The sequence below is a fragment of the Tamandua tetradactyla genome, chromosome 9 (assembly GCF_023851605.1).
Source record: "Tamandua tetradactyla isolate mTamTet1 chromosome 9, mTamTet1.pri, whole genome shotgun sequence".
Lineage (NCBI taxonomy): Eukaryota > Metazoa > Chordata > Mammalia > Pilosa > Myrmecophagidae > Tamandua > Tamandua tetradactyla.
In genome coordinates, this window is record NC_135335.1 from 113,892,786 (window position 1) to 113,920,226 (window position 27,441).

Below are 27,441 nucleotides of genomic sequence, written 5' to 3' on the forward strand. Positions count from 1 at the left end.
AGTTTCAGGATCATATGGCAGACCCACCCCTCGCCTCCCGTGAAACCACCACACTGCCCTGCAAGGAGATGCACCTCTCATTTCCCTACCAACAGTGAATGTGTACATCTGTTTCTCTGCATTTTCTCTAGCACTTGTTTCTCTCTGACCATTTTTAAATAGTTTTATTCACACGTCATAAAATCCTGCGTAAGTATATAGACATATCTTCACCACCATACTCTATCTGAAGACAGTCCCTTTTCTTCCATAAAGAACCCATACCCCTTTCCCAATGCCCCTGCCTGTTGACATTTAGTTTTGGCATAATGCTTTTACGTTTGGTGGAAGCATGTTACAATGTTATTGTTGACTATAGAACCTAGCTTATTTTTATTGTACGTTTTCCCACATACCATCTGTTTTCAATACCCTGCAATACTGACAGTTCTTTGTTCTTCCTCATGCAAAACATTTTTTAATTTGTACATTTAATCACCATCATTGTACACTGTATACAGGCAATCCTAAATTATACTGTCTCAGTCTTTATCCTCTGTCCTACCTTTTGAGTTCATACATGCCCCCAGCCCTTCTCCCTCAACCATATTTACATTCAGCTTCATTCAGTGAACTTAGATTATTGTGCTACAATCAGATAATATTGTACTATCCATCTCTGAATTTTTACAGTCACTCTTGTTGCACATTCTGTATTCCTTCAGCTCCAATTGCCCAATCTCTCCTCTATTTCTATTTCCTGATAACGTTTGTTCTTAATTAGATTCTCCAAGTTCATTCATTAATGTTAGTTCATATCAGTGAGACCATACAGTATGTATCCTTTTGTTTCTGGCTGATTTCATTCAGCATAATGAATGAAATCCATGTTATTACATGCTTCATGACCTTATTCTTAACAGCTGTGTGATACTGGATTCTGTATGCCATATCTGGTTTTTTTTTCTCTCTCTGTTTTTACCTTTACTGATAGTCTTCATTTCTACACTCTTCTCCACACCTCTTTCTGCTGTCTTTTCCTATCTGCCTGTAGTGCTCTTTTTAGTGTTTCTTGCAGAGCTGGTCTCTGGGTCACAAGTTTTCTCAGCGATTTTTTTTTTGTTTCAAAATGTTTTAAATTCCCTCTTATTTTTGAAGGGCAGTTTTGCTGAATATAGAATTCTCGGTTGGCAGTTTTTTCTTTTAGAATCTTAAATATATTATCCCACTGTCTTTTCACTTCCATGGTTTCTGCTGAGAAAACTACTCGTAGTCTTTGGGCTTCCCTTGTATGTGATGGATTGCTTTTCTCTTGCTGCTTTCAAAATTCTCCCCCCCCCCCCTTTTTTTTTAACATGGGCAGGCACCGGAAATCGAACCCGGGTCCTCTGGCATGGCAGGCAAGAATTCTGTCGCTGAGCCACTGTGGCCTGCCCTTCAAAATTCTCTCTTTATCTTCAATATCTGACATTCTGATTAGTAAGTGTCTTGGAGTATGTCTGTTTGGATCTGTTCTGTCTGGGGTGTACTGTGCTTCTTGGATCTGTAATTTTAAGTCTTTCATAATAAGAGTTGAGAAATTTTCAGTGACAATTTCTTCCATTAGTCTTTCTCCTCCTTTTCCCTTCTCTTCTTCTGGGACACCCACAGCATGTATATTCATGCACCCCATGTTATTCAGTACCCTGAGTCCCTGCTCAGATTTTTCCATTCTTTTCCCTATATTTTCTTTTACTTATTAGATTTCAGATGTTCCGTCCTCCAGTTCACTAATCCTATCTTCTGCCTCCTGAAATCTGACATTGTAGGTTTCCATTGCTTTTTCATCTCTTCTGTGACTTTCACTGTTTTCTCAGACATTCCATTTCTTCCTTTTGTTCACCCATTGCCTTCTTTATATCCTCCCTCAATTCGTTTATTAGATTTTTGATGAGATTTTCCATGTCTTTTCAAACATCCTGTGTTAATTGTTTCAACTCCTGTATCTCATTTGAATTGTTGGATTGTTTCTTTGACTGGGCCATATCTTCAATTTTCTAGTATGATTCCTTATTTTTTTGCTGACATCTAGACATTTAATTGCCTTAGTTTATTCTGGAGATTGTTTTCACTTTTTTTACCTAGGGTTTTCTTGCTGAATGACTTTGTCGTCTATCTGTTCTGTGACATTCAGTTCAGCTTATTCTGGCCCTTTAGCTTAAGTTTTGTTTAACAGATCAGAATTTTTCAGTTCTTGTTTTTTTGTTTCTTGCCCTCCCTGTATGGTGCATTTTTCCCCCACTTAGGAGGGTCTACTTGGTTATTATGGACCCCAGTCAGATTTTCCCAGACCAAACTGGCCTCCTGTCAGGAGGAAAGAGTCACCTGCATCATTTTTCCCTGAGGGTGAGACCCAGCAGGTTGACGGACTTTCCTGTGAAGTCTCTGGGCTCCATTTTTCTTATCCTGCCCAGTATGTGGTGCTTGTCTGCCTGCAGGTCCCACCAGCATAAGGAGATGTGGTGTCTTTAACTTCAGCAGACTCTCCCTGTGGGATGTGGTTGAGACAGAAGAGAGGTTATAGGCTGGCTTTAATCACTTCGGTTTCCAGTCCCTGGGGAATGAATTCCTTGAGGGAGAAATTCCACCTGAGCTGGGTCCCACCCCTCTCCTGGGGAAGACATAGCCTCTGGGGAATTACCTCCTTTCACCTGACTAGCCTCTTTGTCTCTCATACAAGCTTAATTCCGCCCTTGCCTGGGGCAGTTGGAGCCTGAGTAGAAACAAAGAAAAAAAAATCCTTTTCAGAGCAGGACACCCTGTTCCTGGGGTTTGTTAATCAAGAGCTTAAGTTGGTACATTGCTCTTTGTATCTCCAGGTCCTATGTGCCCCCTCTTTTTTTAGGGTCCAGACCTTTTCAAGTATTTTGTGCTGTTGGATCCAAAAAACTGCTGTCCCGTCCGTCTGTCCCGTGTCCGGCCCCCCCCCTTCCCCTCTCAGCCCTGCACCCTCTGTGCCTGGTTAAAAACTAGTAACTTTAGGTTTTATTCGAGGTTTAGATGAACTGGGGCCTATTTTCGGTAGTCCGAATTTGTTAATTGCACAATTGGAGCTTGGTTGAGCTCAGTCCTTGCTGTTAGTTAAGTCTCTTTCCTTTCCCCCCTGGGAACCAGCCTGTGGCAGGAGGTGCTGGCCTCTGCAGCTTGGGGGACTCACCATTCTTGGTGGAATCGCAGCTGGTCCATCTGGTCCAGCTGTGTGCCTGGTCACTGATGTGGCCCCAGCAGTTTTTCTGTACCGTTCCTGGCTATTTACTAGCTGCTCAGGAGGACAAACTAAATTCCATGCCTCAGTAAACCGAAGGAGTAAACTCAGTAAATGAAGGAGCTTTTTTCTTCATTTATCTTTGGCCCTGTACAGCAGTCCTTTAATTGTTTTCTGGAGCCCTGAGAAGATGATTCTGTCAGTTCTTGTTCAAAGCTTCTGTGGTGGTGGGGAGAGTAGGGGTGGGTTTGTCATATGATCCTGCAATCCTGTTGCTAGGCATATACCTGTAGAAACTGAGAGTGGGGACATGAATGGGCATTTGCACATGGGTGTTTTTGGTGGCAGGTGGCAGTGTTCGTGATTCATAATACACAATGAGTGAGGGAGGGAAAGGGGAACTGTGGTGTATACATACAGTGGACTACTGAGCAGCTGCAAGAAGAAATGAAGTCGTGAGGCATGCAACTAGGGAATGAACCTTAAGGAAAGTATGTTGAATGAAATGTCAGAAACAAAAAGACAAAAATTATCATGTCTCATATGGACTCATTATAATATACAAACTCAGAGAATTGAAGTTGAGAGTGTGGGTTTTCAGGTTGAGACCTATTGTGAAGGTTCCTACATTGTCGGCTCTCACAGCAGTCACATATATTCCGTAGTTATAACTGTTATTCTAAATTCTGAGATACTGAGCTATTTGTATATAGCTTGGTCGTTCCCCAAAACTTTGAGTATTTACGTGCTACTTGGGACTCTGAGTTGGAGTACTGAAGCTGTTTAAAAAGCTGAAGAAGTGATCAGATTTCGACTGGAGATGTGAATGAAGTTGATCTGGATAGGACTAGGGTAAATCAGAATACAGAGTACAGGATGATATGGTCTGTATTTTAAAACTGCAACCACTGTGTGAGACCAAAGAGAGAGATGTTTATTTGGTACAAAATTTTTATTTTGCAAAGTACATTATCTAATTTAACTGGTATGGCTAGTTGTTTAACCACCATAATTACATGGAATTTTGAATAGAGTGTGAGATCTTATTGGTTTGTATAGGTTAGTGTGATGCCTCAATACATCCCAGAGTAATTTGGGCAGAGAGTAAAAAATATTTGCAAGGTCCCCTTGGGGAATTGGGGAGAAAGGAGGAAATATTCAACTTCCCCATCTGGGGAATTCCTGGTATTCTTGCAAGCAGTGGGGACAATCAGTTCAACCTGCCGAGCCATCAATCTTGGGTTTTGCCTTGTGAAACTTATTCCTGCAGAGAAGATGCTAAGCCTATTTATAATTACTCCTAGGAGTCACCTCAGAGAACCTCTTTTATTAATCAGATGTGTGGCCTCTCTTTCTCAGCCACGTTGGAGGTGAACTTACTGCCCTGCCCCTATGTGGGACAGGACCCCTGGGATAAGCTGGGACCCGGCATCATCAGAATAAGAAAGCGTTTTGTGACCCAAAGAGGGAAGAGAGAAATGAGACAAAATAAAGTTTCAGTGAATGAGAGATTTCAGAGTCGAGCAGGTATCCTGGAGGTTATTCTTATGCAGTATATAGATATCCTTTTTAGTTTGTGCTGCTTTGGAAGGACTAGAGGGAAGTACCTGAAACTTTTGAACTGTGCTCAGTAGCTTTAATTCTTGACGACTGTATAGCAATGACAGCTTTTACAGTGTGACCATGTGATTGTGAAAACCTTGTGTCTAATGCTCCTTTGATCCAAGGTATGGACAGAAGAGTAAAAAATATGGATAAAAAATAAATGAATCATAGGGGGGATAAGGGGTAAAATAAATTGGGTAGATTGAAATACTAGTGGTCAGTGAGAGGACAGGGTGATGGGTATGGGATATATAAGTTTTTCTTTTTTCTTTTATTTCTTTTTCTGGAGTGATGCATATGTTTGTGAAAATGATCATAGTAATGAATACACAACTATGATGATATTGTGAGCTATTGATTGTATATTGTTGGTGGACTGTATGTGTGTGAGGATGTCTCCATAAAAATACAAAAAAAAAGGTTCTTTGGGGGTATAAAGCCCTGAAAGATCTCACCCTGTTATTTTTTTAAACAAAAAAAAATTACAAGAAAGAAACACAAACATTTTTAACATATCATTCCGTTCTACATATGTAATCAGTAATTCACAATATCATCACATAGTTGTACATTCATCATCGTGATCATTTCTTGGAACATTTGCTTCTATTCAGAAAAAGAAATAAAAATAGAAAAAGAAAAAAAAATTATGCATACCATACCCCTTACCCCTCCCTTTCATTGATCATTAGCATTTCAAACCAAATTTATTTTAACATTTGTTCCTCCTATTATTTATTTTTATTCCGTATGTTCTACTTGTCTGTTGACAAGGTAGATAAAAGGAGCATCAGGCACAAGATTTTCACAGTCACAACAGTCACATTGTGAAAGCTATATCATTATACAATCATCATCAAGAAACATGGCTACTGGAACACAGCTCTACATTTTCAAGCAGTTCCCTCCAGCTTCTCCATTACATCTTGGATAACAAAGTGATATCTACTTAATGCATAAGAATAACCTCCAGGATAACCTCTCAACTCTGTTTGGAATCTCTCAGCCATTGACACTTTGTCTCATTTCACTCTTCCCCCTTTTGGTCGAGAAGGTTTTCTCAATCCCTTGATGCTAAGTCTCAGCTCATTCTAGGGTTTTTCTCAATCTCTTGATGCTGAGTCTCAGCTCATTCCAAGATTTCTGTCCCACATTGCCAGGAAGGTCCACACCCCTGGGAGTCATGTCCCACGTAGACAGGGGGAAGGTGGTGAATTTGCTTATTGTGTTGGGTGAAGAGAGAGGCCACATCTGAGCAACAAAAGAGGTTCTCTTGGGGGTGACTCTTAGGCCTAATTTTAAGTAGGATTGACCTATCCTTTTTGGGGTTAAGTTTCATATGAACAAACCCCAAGACTGGGGGTTCAGCCTATAGCTTTAGTTGTCCACACTGCTTGTGAGAATATCAAGAATTCAACTTGGGGAGGTTGAATTTTCCCCCATTCTCACTATTCCCCGAAGGGGACTTTGCAAATACTTTTCCACTCACTGATCAAATCACTCTGGGATTCATCAGGGTGGGGGGGGGGGCATCACTGGACAAAACAACAAAATCTCATGTCCTACCCAAGGTTCCATGTACTTATGTTGTTCAGCCAACTATTTACATAAGTTATATTAGGAGATGCACTAGTCAAAATATAAATTTTATACCAAATAAACATTTTTGCTTTAGTCTCACACATAAGATGAAATTTAAAAATATTAGTTGCCATCCATTTTCGTCACCCTGAAGTAATGACACTCCCCCATTCCTCCTCATGCAAAAACATTTTTAAAATTTGTACAGTCACTGTCATTATACACTCTAGGCATTCCTAGATTATACCATCTCAATCTTTATCATCTGTCTTTCTTTGTGATTTCATTTATGCCCCCAGCCCTCCTCCTTCTATCATTCTCATATTCAGCTTCATTCAGTGTTTTAACATAATTGTATTACGGTTAGGTAGTATTGTGCTGTCCATTTCTGAGTTTTTGTATTCAGTCCTGTTGTACAATCTGTATCCCTTCAGCTCCAGTTACCCAATATCTTACCATATTTCTATCTCCTGATGGTCTCTGTTACCAATGAAGTATTCCAGGTTCATTCACTAATGTGAGTTCGTATCAGTGAGACCATGCAGTATTTGCCCTTTTTTTTTTTTTTTTTTGGCTAATCACAATCAGCATAATGTCCTTAAGGTCCATCCATGTTTTTCATACTTCATAACTTTATTCTGTCTTACATCTGCATAATATTCCATCGTATGTATATGCCACAGTTTGTTTAGCCACCTGTCTGTTGATGGACATTTTGGCTGTTTCCATCTCTTGGTAATTGTTAATAATGCTGCTATAAACATTGGTGTGCAAATGTCCGTTTGTTTCCTTGCCCTCATCTCCTTTGAGTAGAGACAGCATATAGATGGGTCCTGTTTTTTAATCCATTCTGCCAGTCTATGTCTTTTGATTGGGGAGTTTAATCCTTTAACATTCAGTGTTATTACTGCATGGGTAGTACTTTCTTCTACCATTTTGCCTTCTGGATTTTATATGTCATATCTAATTTTCCTTCTTTTTACCTTTAGTCATAGTCTTCCTTTCTACTCTCTTCTCCACACCTCTCTCTTCTGTCTTTTCGTATCTGTCTCTAGTGCTCCCTTTAGTATTTCTTTCATTCCCATAAGTTCTATGACTTGTTTTTTCAGACTTTCGATTTCTTCTTTTTGTTCATTCCTTGCCTTCTTTATATCTTCCCTTAATTCATTGATTTGGGTTTTGATGAGGTTTTCTATGTTTGTTCGTATATTCTGAATTAATTGTTTCAGCTCCCATATCTCATTTGAATTGTTGGTTTGTCCCTTTGACTGGGCCATATCTTCAATTTTCTTAGTGTGATTTGTTATTTTTTTGCTGGTGTCTAGGCATTTAATTACCTTAATTAGTTTATTCTGGAAATTGCTTTCACTTCTTTTACCTAGGGTTTTCTTGCTGGATGAATATGTTGTCTGTTCTTTGACGTTCAGGTCAGCTTTTTCTGGACCTCTAGCTTAAGTTTTGTTTAACAGAGGAGAATTTTTCAGTTCTTGTTTTCTTGTTTCTTGCCCTGCCTGTGGGGTGCCTTCCCTCGCCCCCACACACTTAGGAGGGTCTACTTAGATATTATAGACCCCAGCTGGATTTCCCCAGACCAAACTGGCCTCCTACAGGGGGAAAGAGTCACCTGCGTCAGTTTTCCCTGAGGGTGAGACCCACGAGGTTGAAAGACTTTCCTGTGAAGTCTCTGGGCTCCGTTTTTCTTATCCTGCCCAGTATATGGTGCTTGTCTGCCTGCAGGTCCCACCAGCATAAGATGATGTGATACCTTTAACTTTGGCTGGGGGTGTGGTGGAGACAGAGGAGAGGTTGTAGGCTGGTTTTAATGGCTTCAAATTACCAAGCTCGGGTGTCTGAATTCCTTGAGGGAGGGATTCCACTTGAGTTGGGCTTTACCTCTCCCATCGGGAAGGTCTCAAATGAGCTTGTTTCTGCCTATGCCTGGGGCAGTTTCAGCCTGAGAAGTCCTGCTGCTGTATCCAGAGGCAGTCAAGCTTCCGTAGAAGCACAGCCACAAAAACCTGTTTCCGTTTTTCTTTTTCCGTCAGCCCTGCCTCCTTGGCACCGGGGCAAAAATGAGTGACATCTGCTTTGAGCAGATTCACCTGAGCTGGGGGCCTATTTTTAATAGTCAGAATTTGTTAATTAATTCCACAATTGGTGTTTGGTTGGGCTCAGCCCCTGCTGCTGGTCAAGTCCCTTTCCTTTCTCCTCTGGCAAGCAGCCTGTGAGGGAGGGGTGCAGGCCACTGCGTCTTGGGGCAGTCACGGTTCTGGGGGTCTTGCAGCCGGTCCAGCTGTCCAGACTAGGGTACGCTGTGTGTCCGGTCACTGACATGGCCCCAGGAGCTGTTGTGTACTGTTTCTAGTTATTTAGTAGTTGTTCTGGAGGACGAACTAAAACGCGCACGTTGCTAAGCCGCCATCTTGGCCCAAAGTCTCACCCTGCTATTTTGATCCTCCTGTTCTTTTTTGATCCCCTCCATACAGTATTTTGCCCTAGTCCATCCCCGAGCAGTAGTCTTGTGAAGATAATCAATGATTTTTTAATTACAACAAACTGTTGCAATTCTAAGTCCTCACTAATAGCTGATAAGTTCTTCCTCTTTGAAATGCTTTCTTCAGTCTGCCTTTAGTATATCATGATATGTTACTAATCTTCATTGTCATGCCCACCTCCAACCCCCACAAGTGTGTATTTAATTGGGTTCATTATCACCCTGAATAAAGTCAAGGTTCTTGAAAGGAGAAGTAGAATCTGTATGCAAATACAGTATCTGCCACACAGAATCATCAAAAATTGCTAAACTTAAATGACTGGAATTTTATTTGTATGAAAGAATTTTGTTATTTCTCAATAGGTTCAACTAAATGGGATTTTCCTACTGGAAAAAAGGTGTTTGCTATTTGATACAATTGAGGATTTTCAATAGTTTATATTATATGGGAACAACCCAGTAACTGGTTAAGAAGTTAGCCATTTAATATTTACTGAGTTGTGTGTGTGGTTTTTTAGGACCTTAATAGTTTGGTTTGGTTATTTGGTCTTAGTTATTTTCAGTTAATAATATGAATTTTTTAGAAATTTAATACCACTTTTGAGGTAAATTATAAATTAGAAGAGATTTTCCTTAAGATTCATAGGAATCCGTTGTTTTTCTTTTGTTTTCCCTAGAATGCTGGCTCAATTAAGAAACATCAGACAGAGAAATTCAACCCGGTGGTAAGTAGATTAAATTTCTTTTGTGAGAATGTATTTGGTTTTTTCTCATGACTCTTTTTCTTATTTGGCTCTTCTTCCATTAATGATTATAATATTCTTATGTCTGCAGTGTCATTTTGATTTATAAAGTGACTCTTTCTTTAGTCTGTACTGCTTATATCTACTGAGCTTTATAGAATTGGGATCCATTTTCATATTGACTCCAGGCCCACTGAATTTAATTTGAAGTCTCAACTGCTCTCTTCACCAGAAGTTTTTCTTTGACAAGTAAACTCTTTCTGCAGCCTCCTAAGGCTAAGCAACTAATCTCCCTTTTCTGGATTCGTTGTCCCTTCTGAAAAGTCTTACAACTAATTTTGTCTGTCTGCAATGTAATCTGTTTATTTATAAACACTGCAGAGAAGTCTTAGAAATTGTATTATCTTCATTATCAATTAATCTCTGGAGTAAATTGCCTTAAATACCTTAATTGCCCTACTTAAATGATCATGTCTAAAATAAGGATGTCCTCTTTTAGTTCACATATACTATATATGGTAGTAATATTTTATGACTTTTTAAAAGTCTTAGATAGGCTGTATACCCCCAAATCCAATATGGACCTGGGAAATGGGGTTTTTAAAGGTCACAGCTTCCAAGCTCTTGGATCTATCATAGTACATAATTATAAATGTAAAGTAGTTAAGACATCATACCCACCCTTACATTGGAATTTTCTGCAATGATGAAAATGTTCATATCTTCACTATTTAATGCAGTAGTCACTAATCACACATAAATATTGAGCACTAAACATGTGGTTACTGTGACTGAGGAGTTGATTTCTAAATTTATTTTACGTAACTTAAATCTTTTTAAGTTTGAAAAGCCAAATGTGGTTTACTTCATGGCTTCCATTTTGGACAGAGCAGATGGTTTCCATTTTTTTCAAGTGAAGCCCTAACTCCTTATCTGTTGTAGTTTTAAACTCTCTAGAAAAAGAAATCTTATTCATTTTCCTCATTGTTTATTACTTTATAAAGAGGCAATTTTAAGCTGAATTCCCCTTTAGTAATTACACTGTTTTACTTAAAAGAGTAAAATTTTATTCTTATTGGTAAAATAGTCTTCATATAAATTTAGGTTGTTAAACATTCAGAAGTATGTCGTAAAGACCTATTCTGTTTGAATCATTTCTGTGACCTGAGTTCATATATTTCACTGGTATATTGAGAAGCAGTATGGGAAAATGGAAATAGTAGTACCTGTCTCATAAAGTTGTAGAGAGTATTTCTGGGTTTTGAGAGACTGTTTTATTTTTTATATATATGTCCATCCTGATATTTAGCGATAAGAACGAAGCTGATCAGGTTGGGGTTAAACTAATTCAGAACCCAGGGGTAAGGAAGATAACATCTAAATTTTTGAACCACACGCACTCTTTGAGACCAAAGGAAGAAAGGTTTATTTGGTCTGGAACTGAAATTTTCTGTAGCACATAATCTAACTCAACCTATCTGTATAGCTCATTTGAACAATTGAAACACGGGGAGCCCAGAATAAGAAAGAGGTCCTTTAATTCTGTGTAGCTTAATGTAATGCCTGGGTGCATCCTAGAGTATATTGAGCAGATAATCAAAAAAAGTATTGGTAAAGTCCCTTGAGGGTAGGAGAAAAAATATGGAACTATTAAACTTTACCGTCAAGAAATCCCTTGAGGGCGGGCCGCGGTGGCTCAGCGGGCAAAGTGCTTGCCTGCCATGCCGGAGGACCTCGGTTCGATTCCCGGCCCCAGCCCATGTAACAAAACAAACAAACAAACAAAATACAATAAAACAAGAAAATGTTTAAAGATGTTTCCCTTTAAAAAAAAAAAAAAAAAAAAAAAAAGAAATCCCTTGATACGGTGTCAAACTATAGGGACACCCAAATCAGTAGGGCAAGCCCTTGATCTTGAGGCTTACTCCTATGAAGCTTATGTAGGTAGTGGAGAAGCTAAGCCTACCTATAGACATGCCTAAGAGTTACTTCTGGAGGACCTCTTTTGTTGCTCAGATGTGACCTTAGTTTCTCTAAGCCCAACTCTGCAAGTGAGATCACTGCCCTCCCCCCTACGTGGGGCATGACATCCAGGGATGAAAGTCTTCCTGGTGGCGTGGGAGAGGACTTCCAGGGATGAATCCAGCCCTGTAACCGTGGGATCGATGATTCGTCCTGACCAAAGGGGGAGAAAGATGTGTAACTAAGAAAGTATCGGTGGCAGAGAGTTCAAATAGAGTCAAGAGGCTGTTCTGGAGGTTGCTCTTACACAAGCTTCAGGTAGACCTTTCTTCCTATCATAACTTGCCAAAATTCATCCAGGATCATTCCAGCCAATCCTAAAGAACCCTTAGAGCAATATATAAGATTCCACAAGGGTTCCATGCATTAAAGTAACTCTTCAGGAACCTACAACCTCCAGTTGGGTCCCTGGACCAGACAAGTCCTGAAACCTAGAGGGCCCAGCCTCTCCAGATTATCAGATAGTTTTATCTCCTACTCCATGTTATTGACAGGCCCTTCCAACATGAAAAAGTTAGAATAGCCATAGTCCAAACACCCCTAAGGAGAGGGATGGAAAGATCAAAGGTGATGGTGGAGTTATATGAAGAAGATATGATTTAACAAATGAATATGATTGCTGAATCATTAAATTGATATCTCTTTAAGTCTCCAGTATCTTACAGCAGCTAGAAGTAAAACCCTAAAATTGTGGAATTGTAAACCATGTCAAACTCTGAAATATGGTCTACAACTAATTGTGGTGCTGTGCTTTGACATTTATTGTTTATATATATATATGTTATTTTTCACACATGCAAATAAAAGAAAGTTGGTAGTGGTGATAAAAAAATATTTATTCCTTCTAGTCTCTTATATTCTGGATCCAGAAGCTAGAAAGAAAAATCTGAGAGGCTCATATGTGAGCCTATGGCAGACTCCAGTATCTGTCCTGTAGCTACTTGTTGAAGAGTGCTTTAAAAACTGTTGCTTTTTTATTTCTTTGCTTTGTATATGTGTTATACTATACAATAAAAAAGTTAAAAGTTGTAAGAGGATGAGATGACTGTCTAGATACAGTTTATTTGAAGCATTTAACACGGTCTTTGGCACATAATGATGCTTTATAACAGGATCAAAATAGATTTCTAAAAAGATGAAATACTTCTAAAAAGATCTAAAAAGATGAAAACAGTGAAATATTTAGCCTACTTTTTAAAAAGTAATCAAACATTTAAAGATATTGTATAATTTGCATTAGAAGAGTTACAGGCTGTTTCTTGCTGAGAAAAGTAGATAATCAGTAATACTGGTCTTGTCTTTATTTTAAATTTTTATAATTTTCCTCATAAATGGATTATTTTGCAATAACTTTGGTTTTTAAAAATATATTACAGTGGACTAGTATTTTATTTATTTTGATTAGTGAGTCTTTTGTGCTCTCAAACCTTTTTTTTTGTAGTTGGGGGTGGTGGCTTGGGGAGTGCGTGGGCCAGGAATCAAACCTGGGTCTCCTGCATGGCAGACAAAAATTCAGCCACCAAACTACCCTTGCACCCTGCCTCTCATTACGTTTTTTGCCTGAGGCGCTTGCCTTCCTAACCTCAGCCTACTACTGGCCCTGGTTAGAAGTAATCTAGCAGAATCTCTGACAAGGGCAAGAATGTATCATTTTACATACTGAGAATTCATAACGCTAGTCATCAGTGATACCTGTCTGCTGGAGTAGGATTTCCTTTGCTAATATAATCTTAGCCTAGTTCAGATTGCCTGTGTACATATAGCCTAGTTCAAATTGCCTATATACATTAGTATGTAATTAATTAAATAGGTCCTTAAGACTTCACCATTTCAGAATAAGCTCCTGTTTGCACCTCACCCCTCTTGTTTGAAATGAACAGTTTATTCTCCAGTGAGTATACCTCAAATATGCTTAGGGCCCATGAGTTATTTTTTAAAATATCATCAATATTTAATTGGAACAAAATGTACATGGGATAAAATGGAATTTTGAGGTGGGAAAGTCATAAGAAAGTTAAAAGGTAATGCATCCCTCATGACTGGTTAAGAAGACTTGAACGTATCTTTGTGGTGTCGCTTCTTACTCAAAACTGTGTATAATCAAGTTCTTAATTAAGAAACAGAATCCTAGGCAGAAATTGTGAAAAAGCTTTATTATTTTAGAGCTTTTCTTGTTGAGAACTAATAAGCAGATTCATAGAGCACTGTTTCTTTAAAAGCATATAAATAGGTACTTCACAGATTGTTTTATAAAGTATCAAAGTCTTTGAGTTTAATTTGAAATTCATTAAAATAAATTTATGCAGTGAAACTGTTAAAATGCATTCAGTTGGGTATGGGTATGTGCAGGTGTTTGCTATGATATATGAATTGTGAACTATGAGTTGAAGTAATTTATGAAAATTGTTTTACTATAATATGTATGTTTTAATTATATTTATTTTTATTTGAATATTGCAGTGTCTAAAATGACTACAAAGAGAAGTTTGTTTGTGCGTTTGGTACCATGTCGTTGTCTACGAGGGGAGGAGGAGACCATCACTACTCTAGATTATTCTCATTGTAGTTTGGAGCAGGTTCCCAAAGAGATTTTTACTTTTGAAAAAACATTAGAGGAACTCTATTTAGATGCTAATCAGATTGAAGAACTTCCAAAGGTATGTTAATCCTGTCTTTCAAGAATTACCTTATTTTATGCCTGTTTCAAAATAGGAATATGATATTTCTGATATTGCCTTAATGTTACTCCATATGTGTGTGTGTTGGTCTTCATTTTTTAATTTAATTTTATCTTAATAGATTTTTAAGATATTCAAGTTCCTTCTTAACATTTTTTTCTCTTTGAGGATATGACTTAAAATTTTTGTGTTTATCTCCGGTTGTTTTATAGCCACTAAGGTAGATAATAAGTCTGCCTAATTTCTGCAGCCAATGGACTTAACTAGATAAAGAGTTAATATTAATATTATCTTTTCCTAGTTTTTATAAGACAAAATAATAGCTATCTGTGTTCTAAGGATACTATTATGTTTTGCTATTCATTGCTCATAATAACTCTATGAGGTAGTTGCTATGTAGTATTCCCATTTTCATATTTTAGGTTGACGAAAATGGGATACAGATGTTAAATAGCTTGTGTAAGGTCATATACGTATTGAGTGGCAGAACTGGGATTCAGACCTACGCAGTCTTGTTCCTAGATACACTGTAAGACCTCATTACTGTCTTTTTCCTTTTAATCTTTGTATTTTACTGTATATCACATAGCACTTTTCTTAAATGAGGGTAGGCACTAACTTGAATGAAATATTGAGTAAAAATTTGTCTTACTTGCTTTTATGTAACAAGTTCTTTTTCCCTTAATTCTTAGGTGAGATAAACCAGGCTACTTTAAGGTTTCTTGTTTGCTTGGATAAGTTTACTGTAAAACAGTGTCTTCTACTTATAATTTTAAAGAACATGATTCTAAAATTTTTTTATCATATTTAAGATCACTTTTAAAGTTAAGATGCTGAGTATCCCACTGAAGGGTAGCTATTTAAAGTTGTGTTTTTCAGTGTTGTTTTAGTTTGCCAAAGCTGCTGGAATGCGGTATACCAGAAATAGAACTATTAAGTTGCACATTTACAGTTCTAAGGCCATACATAGAAATGTCCAAACTAAGACATCTAGAGAAAGATACTTTAACTCCAAAGAAAGGCCTGATGAAGTTTGGGGTTTCTCTCTTTGTTGGGAAGGCACATGCGGTATCTGCTAGCTTTGTCTCCTCATTTCGTAAGGTTTCCCCGGGGGCATTTCCTTCTGCATCTCCGAAGGTGTCTGTGGGCTCTGTGTGCACTGAAGCTTTTTCCAAAATGGGTTCCCTCTAAAAGGGTTCCACTAAGCAACCCCACCTTGAATGGGTGGAGATGCATCTCCATGGAAACCATCTAATCAAAAGTTACAACCCACAATTGGGTGGGTCACATCTCCATGGAAACAATCAAAAAGATCCCACCCAGCAATATTGAATGAGGATTAAAGAACATGGCTTTTCTGGGGTACACAACAGATTCGAACCAACACAGATGGTAGGTGAAGAAGTAAGAGTTCTTTAGGCCATTTCAAAGACATATTTCATTTTATATTTTTGACATTCAAACTCTTTAATTCATTATTATATGAAGTATGAGAGTTGTGATGAAAAGAGAGGGTCTCACCATAACAGGGGTCTTTTCCTTTTGATACTAATCATCTGTCTAGGCTGAGTAGGTTTAATAACTGAGTTGATTTATCTTAACATATCTAACAGTTTTACATTGGAAATTTCAAGGAATGCTTTCCTTAAATAAAACTTATTCACTGTATCCTGACAACAGGTTTTGTTTTATTTTTTCTGTGAAATTCAGAAGTGACATATTTATTCATTGCTTGTGATTAGTTAAAACATATAATTGGATTACATTACATTATTGTGATTTTGGCATTGACATTACAATATATTTGCTTCCTTGTATGTTTCCTCCAAATCAGAATATTACATTTTGAGTTGTTTTAAATGAGTTTTATTTATGTAATTTATTATACAAACTTTCATTTTTAGAAAAGGATACTTTGAAACACAGACTCCAAACTTTACCATATATGAAAACCACTCTTTTACCATAGTCAAAAAGACTACCAACAGAGGATACAACCAAGTACTTATTCTCGCTGAATGCAGAATGAAGATGTAAACCATACTGAGTGGGTCGGTTATATTCAGATCCATGCTAGAATAACCAGAGCAAGAAGACATCTTCCCTGATATTTGTTTGGGTATAACTCATTCAGATTTTTTGTTTTTTAAAATTTTATTTGAGAAGTTTAGGTTTACAGAAAAATCATCCAGAAATAGAATTCCCTTATACCTCCCCATCATTAACAACATGCATTTGTGTGGTTCATTTGTTACAACAGTATATGCTTTCAGTTTTAATATGATTAATTATATTTAATTGTGTAAAAGTCAATAGATGAAATATTTAACTTCAGAGATAATCAAAATCCTTTCCTCACTTGTTTCAATAGCAACTTTTTAACTGTCAGTCTCTACACAAACTGAGTTTGCCAGACAATGATTTAACAACGTTACCAGCATCCATTGCAAACCTCGTTAATCTCAGGGAACTGGATGTCAGCAAGAATGGTAAGGTTTTTTTTTTCTAATTTCTTGCACTTTAAATATTTTTTTAATTTTTAAAATCAGATTGGAATGTATTATCAGATTATCTTCATCAAAGAATAAATATGAAAATGAATGTAAAGACATTTCTCCATTTTATATGAAGGTTTTATAACTTATTTTGTATCAAATTGCTATAAAATTTAATATTATAGTCTTAGCTTACAATTTTTTGTCATTTATCTTTAAATGCTCTAGATACCTGCATGTATATACTTATGTATATTTACACTTAAATATTTGTATATATTCATTGTTTTGTTTATAATGATGAGAAATTTATAACAACTGTGGTGTCCATTGTTGATAACATAAAATGATTCAGCTGTAAGAGAGAGATGTAATATGACTAATAGAAAGAATCAGGTAGTTCTGTCAGTATTCTCATGAAAGTATATGTTTAAGGTAAAAAAAAAAGTAGAACATTATAAATTATATGATTGTATAACATACTTGTGGACGGGCAGTCTGTGGCAAATACTATATCAGGAGCTAGGATTAAAATTGTTAGCCAGAAGTAAAATGCCCCTTCCTGGGCATTTTGCATGATACACATAGAAGAAAGTATGGAGGGTATAGTCCAAAATGTCAAGTGCTTACCTTGGAGGAAAAGAGAAGTAGGCAGTAGAAATTTTTAGAATGAGCATGTATTTCTTTTACCGTTACAGAAGAGAATGAAAATCCTATGGTACATTCTCTAAATGTCCTGCCAAAAGATACTACTTTCAAAAAACAATGTATCTCAATTAAATTGCATTAAAAGAAACAATAGATTGTAAGTCATATTTAAAATAATTTTTTGTAATGTTTGGAGAAAACCTTTATAAACGAATCTGAACACATTAGTGCAGTGGCACCAGCAAATATTTAGTAATTATTATCCCTATCTCTTGGTTCCAAAGTCAGTCTTTGTTCTGATAATATGAGCATAAAGTAATAGTGTAGCATATTCTCAGCTACACTAAATAAGGACTTAGTGTGATCCATTTAGAGACTGATTAAAGTACTCATTAAATCCTCACAGTTGACTGTTAGCTCTGGCAAGTGATTTAATCAGATACCTGCCTATTTCCACCAAAAATAAAAAAGAATTTCATAAAAATATATATTGCATACCAAACCCTAATTTCTAAACCCTAGTTATTTAGTTGTGGGCAAACCATATATCAAACAATGTAATTGCATGTTTTGTAGTAAAATGCTCAAATTAATACTTCCTCTTTAAGGATTTAAATCAGAAATTGTGATTTATTCATATTCACCCTTGTTGAAGGGGAAGTTTAAGAGTTGCTAATGCCCTACTGTTTATCAGTCAGTATGGCTTAATTCTTAAGAGTCGATAAGTTTTTGTTTTAAAACTAGTGTTTTTTTTTTCAAAATTGTTATTAAACCATTTAACTTTAGGGTTAAGTATATTCTATTATGTATGTTTTTATTTTAAATGAAGCACGTATTATTTGATATTTAGATTGTAGTCATTCGTGATGATATCATGTTTTCTTCCAGCTTATTTAAAAAAATTCAAACAGATGAAAAGCAGGAAAAATACCCACATTTACCAATTGTTAACGTTTTGTCACATTTGCTTTCTTTGTTCCTTTCATATGTATAAAAAATTCAAATGAATTTATATACATTCTGGAGCAATATATATATATATTTGTGCTTATATTAATGCCTTTTTCCTAGACCTATTTTAATTTAAGTTGCAGTTACCATGAACTTCATCCCTAAACTATTACAGTATGCATGTCCTGAGAACAAAAGCATTCTTATATGTAACCACATTAGTGTTACCACTCTTAAGACATTTTTTTTTTAATTTTTTTTATTTTTTTATTAACGGAAAGAAAAAAAAAAAAGAAATTAACACAACATTTAGAAATCATACCATTCTACATATGCACTCAGTAATTCTTAACATCATCACATAGATGCATGATCATTGTTTCTTAGTACATTTGCATCGGTTTAGAGGAACTAGCAACACAACAGAAAAAGATATAAAATGTTAATATAAAGAAAAGAAATAAAAGTAGTAATAATAGTAAAAAACAACAACAACAAACAAACCAACAAGCAAACAAAAACAAAAAAAACCCTATAGCTCAGATGCAGCTTCATTCAGTATTTTAACATGATTACTTTACAATTAGGTATTATTGTGCTGTCCATTTTTGAGTTTTTGTATCTAGTCCTGTTGCACAGTCTGTATCCCTTCAGCTTCAATTACCCATTGTCTTACCCTGTTTCTAACTCCTGCTGAACTCTGTTTCCAGTGACATATTTCAAGTTTATTCTCGAATGTCCGTTCACATCAGTGGGACCATACAGTATTTGTCCTTTAGTTTTTGGCTGGATTCACTCAGCATAATATTCTCTAGGTTCATCCATGTTATTACATGGTTCATAAGTTTATCTTGTCTTAAAGCTGCGTAATATTCCATCGTATGTATATACCACAGTTTGTTTAGCCACTCTTCTGTTGATGGAGATTTTGGCTGTTTCCATCTCTTTGCAATTGTAAATAACGCTGCTATAAACATTGGTGTGCAAATGTCCGTTTGTGTCTTTGCCCTTAAGTCCTTTGAGTAGATACCTAGCAATGGTATTGCTGGGTCGTATGGCAATTCTATATTCAGCTTTTTGAGGAACCGCCAAACTGCCTTCCACAGTGGTTGCACCCTTTGACATTCCCACCAACAGTGGATAAGTGTGCCTCTTTCTCCGCATCCTCTCCAGCACTTGTCATTTTCTGTTTTGTTGATAATGGCCATTCTGGTGGGTGTGAGATGATATCTCATTGTGGTTTTGATTTGCATTTCTCTAATGGCCAGGGACATTGAGCATCTCTTCATGTGCCTCTTGGCCATCCGTATTTCTTCTTCTGGTAGGTGTCTGTTTAAGTCTTTTTCCCATTTTGTAATTGGGTTGGCTGTCTTTTTGTTGTTGAGTTGAACTATCTCTTTATAAATTCTGGATACTAGACCTTTATCTGATATGTCGTTTCCAAATATTGTCTCCCATTGTGTAGGCTGTCTTTCTACTTTCTTGATGAAGTTCTTTGATGCAGAAAAGTGTTTAATTTTGAGGAGCTCCCATTTATTTATTTCCTTCTTCAGTGTTCTTGCTTTAGGTTTAAGGTCCATAAAACCACCTCCAGTTGTAAGATCCATAAGATATCTCCCAACATTTTCCTCTAACTGTTTTATGGTCTTAGACCTAATGTTTAGATCTTTGATCCATTTTGAGTTAACTTTTGTATAGGGTGTGAGAGATGGGTCTTCTTTCATTCTTTTGCAAATGGATATCCAGTTCTCTAGGCACCATTTATTGAAGAGACTGTTCTGTCCCAGGTGAGTTGGCTTGACTGCCTTATCAAAGATCAAATGTCCATAGATGAGAGGGTCTATATCTGAGCACTCTATTCGATTCCATTGGTCGATATATCTATCTTTATGCCAATACCATGCTGTTTTGACCACTGTGGCTTCATAATATGCCTTAAAGTCAGGCAGCGCGAGACCTCCAGCTTCGTTTTTTTTCCTCAAGATGTTTTTAGCAATTCGGGGCACCCTGCCCTTCCAGATAAATTTGCTTATTGGTTTTTCTATTTCTGAAAAATAAGTTGTTGGGATTTTGATTGGTATTGCATTGAATCTGTAAATCAATTTAGGTAGGATTGACATCTTGACTATATTTAGTCTTCCAATCCATGAACACGGTATGCCCTTCCATCTATTTAGGTCTTCTGTGATTTCTTTTAACAGTTTTTTGTAGTTTTCTTTATATAGGTTTTTTGTCACTTTGGTTAAATTTATTCCTAGGTATTTTATTCTTTTAGTTGCGATTGTAAATGGGATTCGTTTCTTGATTTCCGCCTCAGCTTGTTCATTACTAGTGTATAGAAAAGCTACAGATTTTTGAATGTTGATCTTGTAGCCTGCTACTTTGCTGTACTCATTTATTAGCTCTAGTAATTTTGTTGTGGATTTTTCTGGGTTTTCTACATATAGTATCATATCGTCTGCAAACAATGATAGTTTTACTTCTTCCTTTCCTATTTTGATGCCTTGTATTTCTTTTTCTTGCCTAATTGCTCTGGCTAGAACTTCCAACACAATGTTGAATAATAGTGGTGATAGTGGACATCCTTGTACTCTTAAGACATTTAATATCAAATTTCTTTTGTTGCTTAATAGTGTCCTGTTTCCCTATTCTGCCGCCTCCCACATCTTAATACAAATTTAAGTGGAAGGTGCATCATTTGTCTTGGTTTGTCATGGTCACAAGTGGTCTGTTCTGATGTTCGTGTCTTACAGACTCCTTTAGCCCAGTAGAAGAACACTAAAGCTTTCTTCCGAGTGCTAGGCTAGTTTCTAGTAAGGCCGAAGCTTACTGAGGGTACCAGGCCAGCTCCTAGATGTCAGGAGCTGTTTTCTCTTTCTCGGGGATATAGAGGGAACGCCTCTGCAACTAATTCAGAGTAATATGAAGAGGATATCCATGTTTTTTAGTATCCAATCTAGTGCTTTTTTATTATGTCTGAGCAATAAAGTCAAATTTGTAGAGAAAGAGTATATGACAAAGAAATAACACTACGTATTGAAGTTAAGTGAGAATGAAAAAAGAACAGATAGTTGAAATTGTTAGAAAATCAAGAAGTAAGTTAAAGTAAAATTGAGGTTCTGCATGCTTTATGTGTAAGGACAAAACAGCCCATCGTTGGAGAATAGCTAACAAAAGTGGTGAGAGTAGGCCTCATTGAGAAAATAACTTGAGCAAAGATTTGAAAGAAGTGAAGGAGTTGACCATGCAAATAGCTTAGGTGAACCAGGAAGAGGGGACAGCCAGTTCAGCCTCTAGTGTACATGTGTTCAGAGTATGCGTAAAGAAAAGAAGAGTCATAGTAGCTAAAAGAGAGTGAATAAGAGGGGAGAGTAATAGGAATAGATGCCAGAAAGGTAGGGATTTAGGGAAGCTGGTAGTGTAGGATCTTATAGACCATTGCATGGACATAGCTTTTGCTGTTAGTGAAATGAAGAATCGTTTGGAAGGTTTGGAGGAGGTTCTTCAGAGTATACATGATTTGACTTTTTTTTTTTTTTACAGAAAATTCAGTTTTGCTATATGTAGAAAGTATGCTCTGAAGGTACAGAGTGAAAAAATAGACCAGTTCAGTTGCTTTTTTAATCATCTATGATGATACTTCTAGCAGTAATGGGATGTGGACAGATGGAATAATAGTTGAAGGTAGAATAAACTTTTTCCCTCATTTTGATGATGGGTTGATAGGGGATATGAGAGAATATTCAAGGATGACCTCAAGGATTTTTTTTGAGGGATGGGGTGGAGGTAGTTTGCCTGGGCTGGAAATCAAACCCTGGTCTCCTGCCTGACAGGTGAGCATTCTGCTATAGAACCACGCATGCACCTAACCTCAAGGATTTTGGTCTGTCAGATTATAAGGATGGAGTTGTGAAATCTGTGGGAGGAGTAATTTGTAATGGAGAAAATTAGGAATCCATTTTTAGATTTGCATATTTGAGATGCTGTAAAATATCCAGTTCTTCATAGGGGTTTGAAATTCAGTCAGGAGAGAACTGTGCTGGAGGTATGTGTTTGGAGTTGTCAGCAGATAGATGGAGATTAGGTGCAGTCATCAAGGGCTTAAGTGTAAAAGAAAAAGAGGTCCAGAGTATGGGCCCTAAAGTCACCCCCCATTGGTAGGAAATCAGGAATTTGAAGAGATATGCAAACACAAACAAAAGATACTAGGAAGAAACACTACTGATGAAGGAAGAAAATCAATAGGGTGAAAGTACTTATTTTACTTACTATATTTTTACTCTTCATGAAAAAGAACCATGCCTTAGTGTCTATGTTACATATCATAGGCTCTGACGCTTTGTGAGTACTTGTACATATTTGCTGAATGATACAAAGGATAGATAATTTCAGTCTGAGATATGTTGAGTTTAAATAATCCCAAGTCAGTATTCGAAAATTCTTATTTGAAGTTAAGGAGGGAGTGGGAGTGGAGATATAAATTTAGAACTTAAAAGTACATTTGTTAGAGAATTGAAACCACTGTAAATGTATCACTAGCAATTTGTAAAAGCAGAAAACAGATGAATATTTCAAAAACTCTTTGCTTAGGACAAAATTATTTCTATGTATCTGAAAACTGAAGATGATTTAGAATTACAGAATTTATTACATTTTATAAAATACATGTTATGGAAGTGTGGAAAATTTGAATTATATATTTGCAATTGTGGAAGATGATAGCAGTATTACTTTGCATTAATTATTAAAATACTAGAAGCTTAATATAAAACTCTTGAAACCATTCATTCTCATACAGTTTTGAAACAGAACATATTTCAGTCTTTGATTTTCCTCCTTAGGTAGACTTCATCATGTACTAAAAATGCTGTTACTTCTGGAATAGTATCTTTTATATAAGTTATTTGAAGGTAGTTACAGATTTTAATCAGAGCTGAAGAAATAAGCTGTTTAGCGAAGTTTAAATTAAGTGTGGTCCTGTATTAGCTAGGGCTCTCTGGAGGAGCAAAGCCAGCAGGAAATATCTGTAGATATAAACTTTGTAGAAAGTCTCACATAGCCATGGGAATGCAGAGTCCAGAACCCGTAGGGCAGGCTGTGAAGCTGACCACTCCGTTGGAGGGTCTGGATGAGCTCCACAGGAGAGGCTCGCCGGGCGAAGCAGGAATAGAGCCTGTTTCTTCTGAATCCTCCTTAAAAGGCTTCCGGTGATTAGAGTAACCACCATTCATTGCAGAAAGCACACCCCTTGACTGATTACATATGGGATCAGCTGTGGATATAGCCAACGTGATCATGATTTACTTCTATGAGATGTCCTCATAGCAACAGACAGGCCGGCACTTGCCCAATCAAACAGGTTCCACCACTTGGCCAAGTTGTCACATAAACCTGACCATGACAGTCCACCCCTTGTCAACTTGGCAGCTATACACATCAACTTAAACCATACTTAATTTCTAAATAGAAAGCAATAAAGGACACATTTTTTTCCTCACCTAACAGTACTCAACTGTTCTGTATACAACTGGAAACGCATTAAATCTCCAAGAATAAGGTGCAAGTCCTTGGGTAATAGTCATTCTTAAACTTGATATCTTACAACTTAAATACTATAGCATGAACAGAGCAGCATTACAGTCCTCACTTCTATAACTGATCACAGGGTCGTAGTTCATATTGATCACTACCTGTTCCATATTCTCTTTACCCTCAGCAAGCACTTCAGCTAGCCGTGGTTCTTTGCCTGGCGGGATGACTCAGACCTTCATTCCTGAAGCCATTGGTAGTCCTGCCTGTATTGGATTGCTGCAGTTTTCCATTGATTTTAATCACAGGGCGTGATAATGCTAAAAAATACCCTTGGGGACCTCCTATATTCCAGGAAAACTCTTGTTTACCTCCATTGTGTAGTTGCAGTCCCATTTCCCCCTGATAGTCAGCGTCAGTCACCCCCAACAATAATGTAATCCCCTTCTTGACTTGTTGATCCAGGGGCATAAGCAGCCCAGAGTGACCAGGTGGCAGTCTTAAATTCCAGTTCAGTGGAATCATTGTTGTTTCTCCTGTTGGAAACACTCCCCCTTTTGGAACTAAAATCTGTAGACCAGCAGAGCTCAGGGTCACAGGGACAAGAAGCAAAAATTTTCCTAGTGGATCACTAGGGAAAATAGTGAGTGGTACCATTCCCATTTCCGCCCCTTGGTTCCTGGACCCGTGGATCCTGACTGTGGGAGCAACAGCACCATACAGCAGACGCTGATTCAGAGCATAAACAGTTTCCTGGAGAACATTACCCCAACCTTACAAGGTATTGCCACATAGTTAGCACTGTAATTGAGTTTTCAAAAGGCCATTCCACTGTTCTGTCAATCCAGCTGCCTCTGGATGATGGGGAACATGGTAAGACCAGAAAATTCCATGAGCATGTGCCCATTCCCGCACTTCATTTGCTGTGGAGTGTGTTCCTTGATCAGAAGCAATGCTGTGTGGAATAAGGTGACAATGGATAAGGCATTCTGTAAGTCCACAGAAGGTAGTTTTGGTAGAAGTACTGTGCGCAGAAAAAGCAAACCCATATGCAAAGTATGTGTCTGTTTCAGTTAGAACAAATCTCTGCCCCTTCCATGAAGGGAGTGGTCCAATATAATCAACCTGCCGCCATGTAGCTGGCTGGTCACCTCGGAGAATGGTGCCATATCGGGGCCTGAGTGTGGGTCTCTGCTACTGGCATATTGGGCCCTCAGTAGTGGCTGTAGCCAGGTCAGCCTTGCTGAGTGGAAGTCATGTTGGACTTGTTGGACATGTTGGAAGCCTGTGCATAACCTCCATCCCTACCACCATGACCACTTTGTTTATGAGCCCATTGAGCAATGACAGGAGTTGCTGGGGAAAGAGGCTGACTGGTATCCACATAACAGGTCATCTTATCCACTTGATTATTAAAGCCTTCCTCTGCTGAAGTCACCGTCTGGTGCACATTCACATGGGATACAAATATCTTCGTTTTTAGCCCACTCAGAAAAGTCTATCCACATACTCTTCCCCAGACCTCTTTGTCACCAATTTTTGAATTATGGTCCTTTCAAGTCCCTGACCATCCAGCCAAACCATTAGCAACAGCCCATGGGTCAGCATACAAATGCGTCTCTGGTTAGTTCTTCTCACAAGCAATGTGAACAACCAGGTGCACTGCTCAAAGTTCTGCCCACTGGGAGGATTTCCCCTCACCACTGTCCTTCAAGGACACTCCAGAAAGGAGTTGTAGTGCTGCAGCTGTCTACTTTCGGGTGCTGCCTGCATATCGTGCTGAACCATCTGTAAACCAGGCCCAAGTTTTCTCTTCCTCAGTCAGTTCACTGTACGGCACTTCCCAAGAGGCCATAGCTCTAGTCTAGGAAAGAGAAGGTAATGTGGCAGGAGTGGAGACCATGGGCATTTGGGCCACTACCTCATGCAACTCTCTTGTGCCTTCAGGACCTGCTCTGGCCCTATCTTGTAAATACCATTTACATTTTATGATGGAGTGCTTCTGCGCGTGCCCAGCTTTATTATAGCTTGCTGGGTCAGACAACACCCAGCTCATTATAGGCAGCTCCGTCTCCTGGTAACTTGGTTGGTCCATGGTTAAGCGTTCAGTTCAGTCTCTACTGAGGCCCAGTAGCTGGCCAAAAGCTGTTTCTCAAAGGGAGAGTAGTTATCTGCAGCAGATGGTAAGGCTTTGCTCCAAAATCCTAAGGGTCTGCGTTGTGATTCTCCTATAGGGGCCTGCCAAAGGCTCCAGACAGCATCTCTGTTTGCCACTGACACTTCCAGCACCATTGGATCTGCTGGATCATATGGCCCAAGGGGCAGAGCAGCAGCTTGTACAGCAGCCTGGACCTGTTGAAGAGCATCTTCTTGTTTAGGTCCCAACACAAAATTAGTAGCTTTTCTGGTCACTCAGTAAATGGACTGGAGTAGCACACCCAAATGAGAAAAATGTTGTCACCAAAATCCAAAGAGACCAACTAGGTATTGTGCCTCTTTTTTGGTCGTAGGAGGGGCCAGATGCAGCAACTTGTCTTTCACCTTAGAAGGGATATCTCGGCATGCCCCACACCAGTGGACACCTAGAAATTTCACTGAGGTAGAAGGCCCCTGTATTTTTGTTGGATTTATCTCCCATCCTCTGACATGCAAATGCCTTACCAGTAAGTCTAGAGTAGTTGCTACTTCTTGCTCACTAGGTCCAATCACCTTATATCTAATATAATGGACCAGTGTGATGTCTTATGGGAGGGAGAAAAAAATCAAGGTCCTGTGGACAAAATCATAACATAGGGTTGGAGAGTTGATATACCCCTGAAGTAGGACAGTGAAAGTGTATTGCTGACCTTGCGAGCTGAAAGCAAACTGTTTCTGGTGGTCCTTACTAATAGCTATTGGGAATAAAGCATTTGCCGGATCAATAGCTGCATACCAGGTACCAGGGGGTGTATTGATTTGCTCAAGCAATGATACCACATTCGGAACAGTAGCTGCAATTGGAGTTACCCCCTGGTTGAGCTTATGATAATCCACAGTCATCCTCCAAGACCCATCTGTTTTCTGCACAGGCCAAATAGGAGAGTTGAATGGGGATGTGGTGGGAATCACCAGCCCTGCATCCTTCAAGTCCTTAAGAGTGGCAGTAATCTCTGCAATCCCTCCAGGAATCTGGTATTGTTTCTGATTTACTATTTTGCTAGGTAGGGGAGTTCTAGTGGCTTCCACTTTGCCTTTTCCACCATAATAGTGTTCATTCCACGAGTTAGAGAGCCAGTATGGGGATTCTGCCAGTTGCTCAGTATATCTATTCCAATTATACTTTCTGGAACTGCAGAAATAACTACAGAATGGGTCTGGAGGTCCACTGGACCCATTGTGAGACAGACCTCAGCTAAAACTCCATTGATCACCTGACCTCCATAAGCCCCCACTCTGACTGGTGGACCAGAGTGATGTTTTTGTGTCCCCTGGA

General features: G+C 38.1%; 1 protein-coding gene across 10 annotated transcripts in view; it reads left to right on the plus strand.

The window, feature by feature from the left end:
* ERBIN (erbb2 interacting protein) overlaps nucleotides 1-27,441 on the plus strand; it is a 271,624-nt gene that overhangs the window by 134,582 nt on the left and 109,601 nt on the right. For all 10 annotated transcript variants that reach the window (XM_077117317.1, XM_077117315.1, XM_077117320.1 and 7 more), the window contains 3 exons: nucleotides 9,581-9,628; nucleotides 14,129-14,325; nucleotides 16,718-16,835. In XM_077117317.1, the coding sequence (XP_076973432.1) occupies nucleotides 14,137-14,325; nucleotides 16,718-16,835 (307 nt within the window). In that variant the 5' untranslated portion in view covers nucleotides 9,581-9,628; nucleotides 14,129-14,136. The remainder of the gene's footprint in view (nucleotides 1-9,580; nucleotides 9,629-14,128; nucleotides 14,326-16,717; nucleotides 16,836-27,441) is intronic.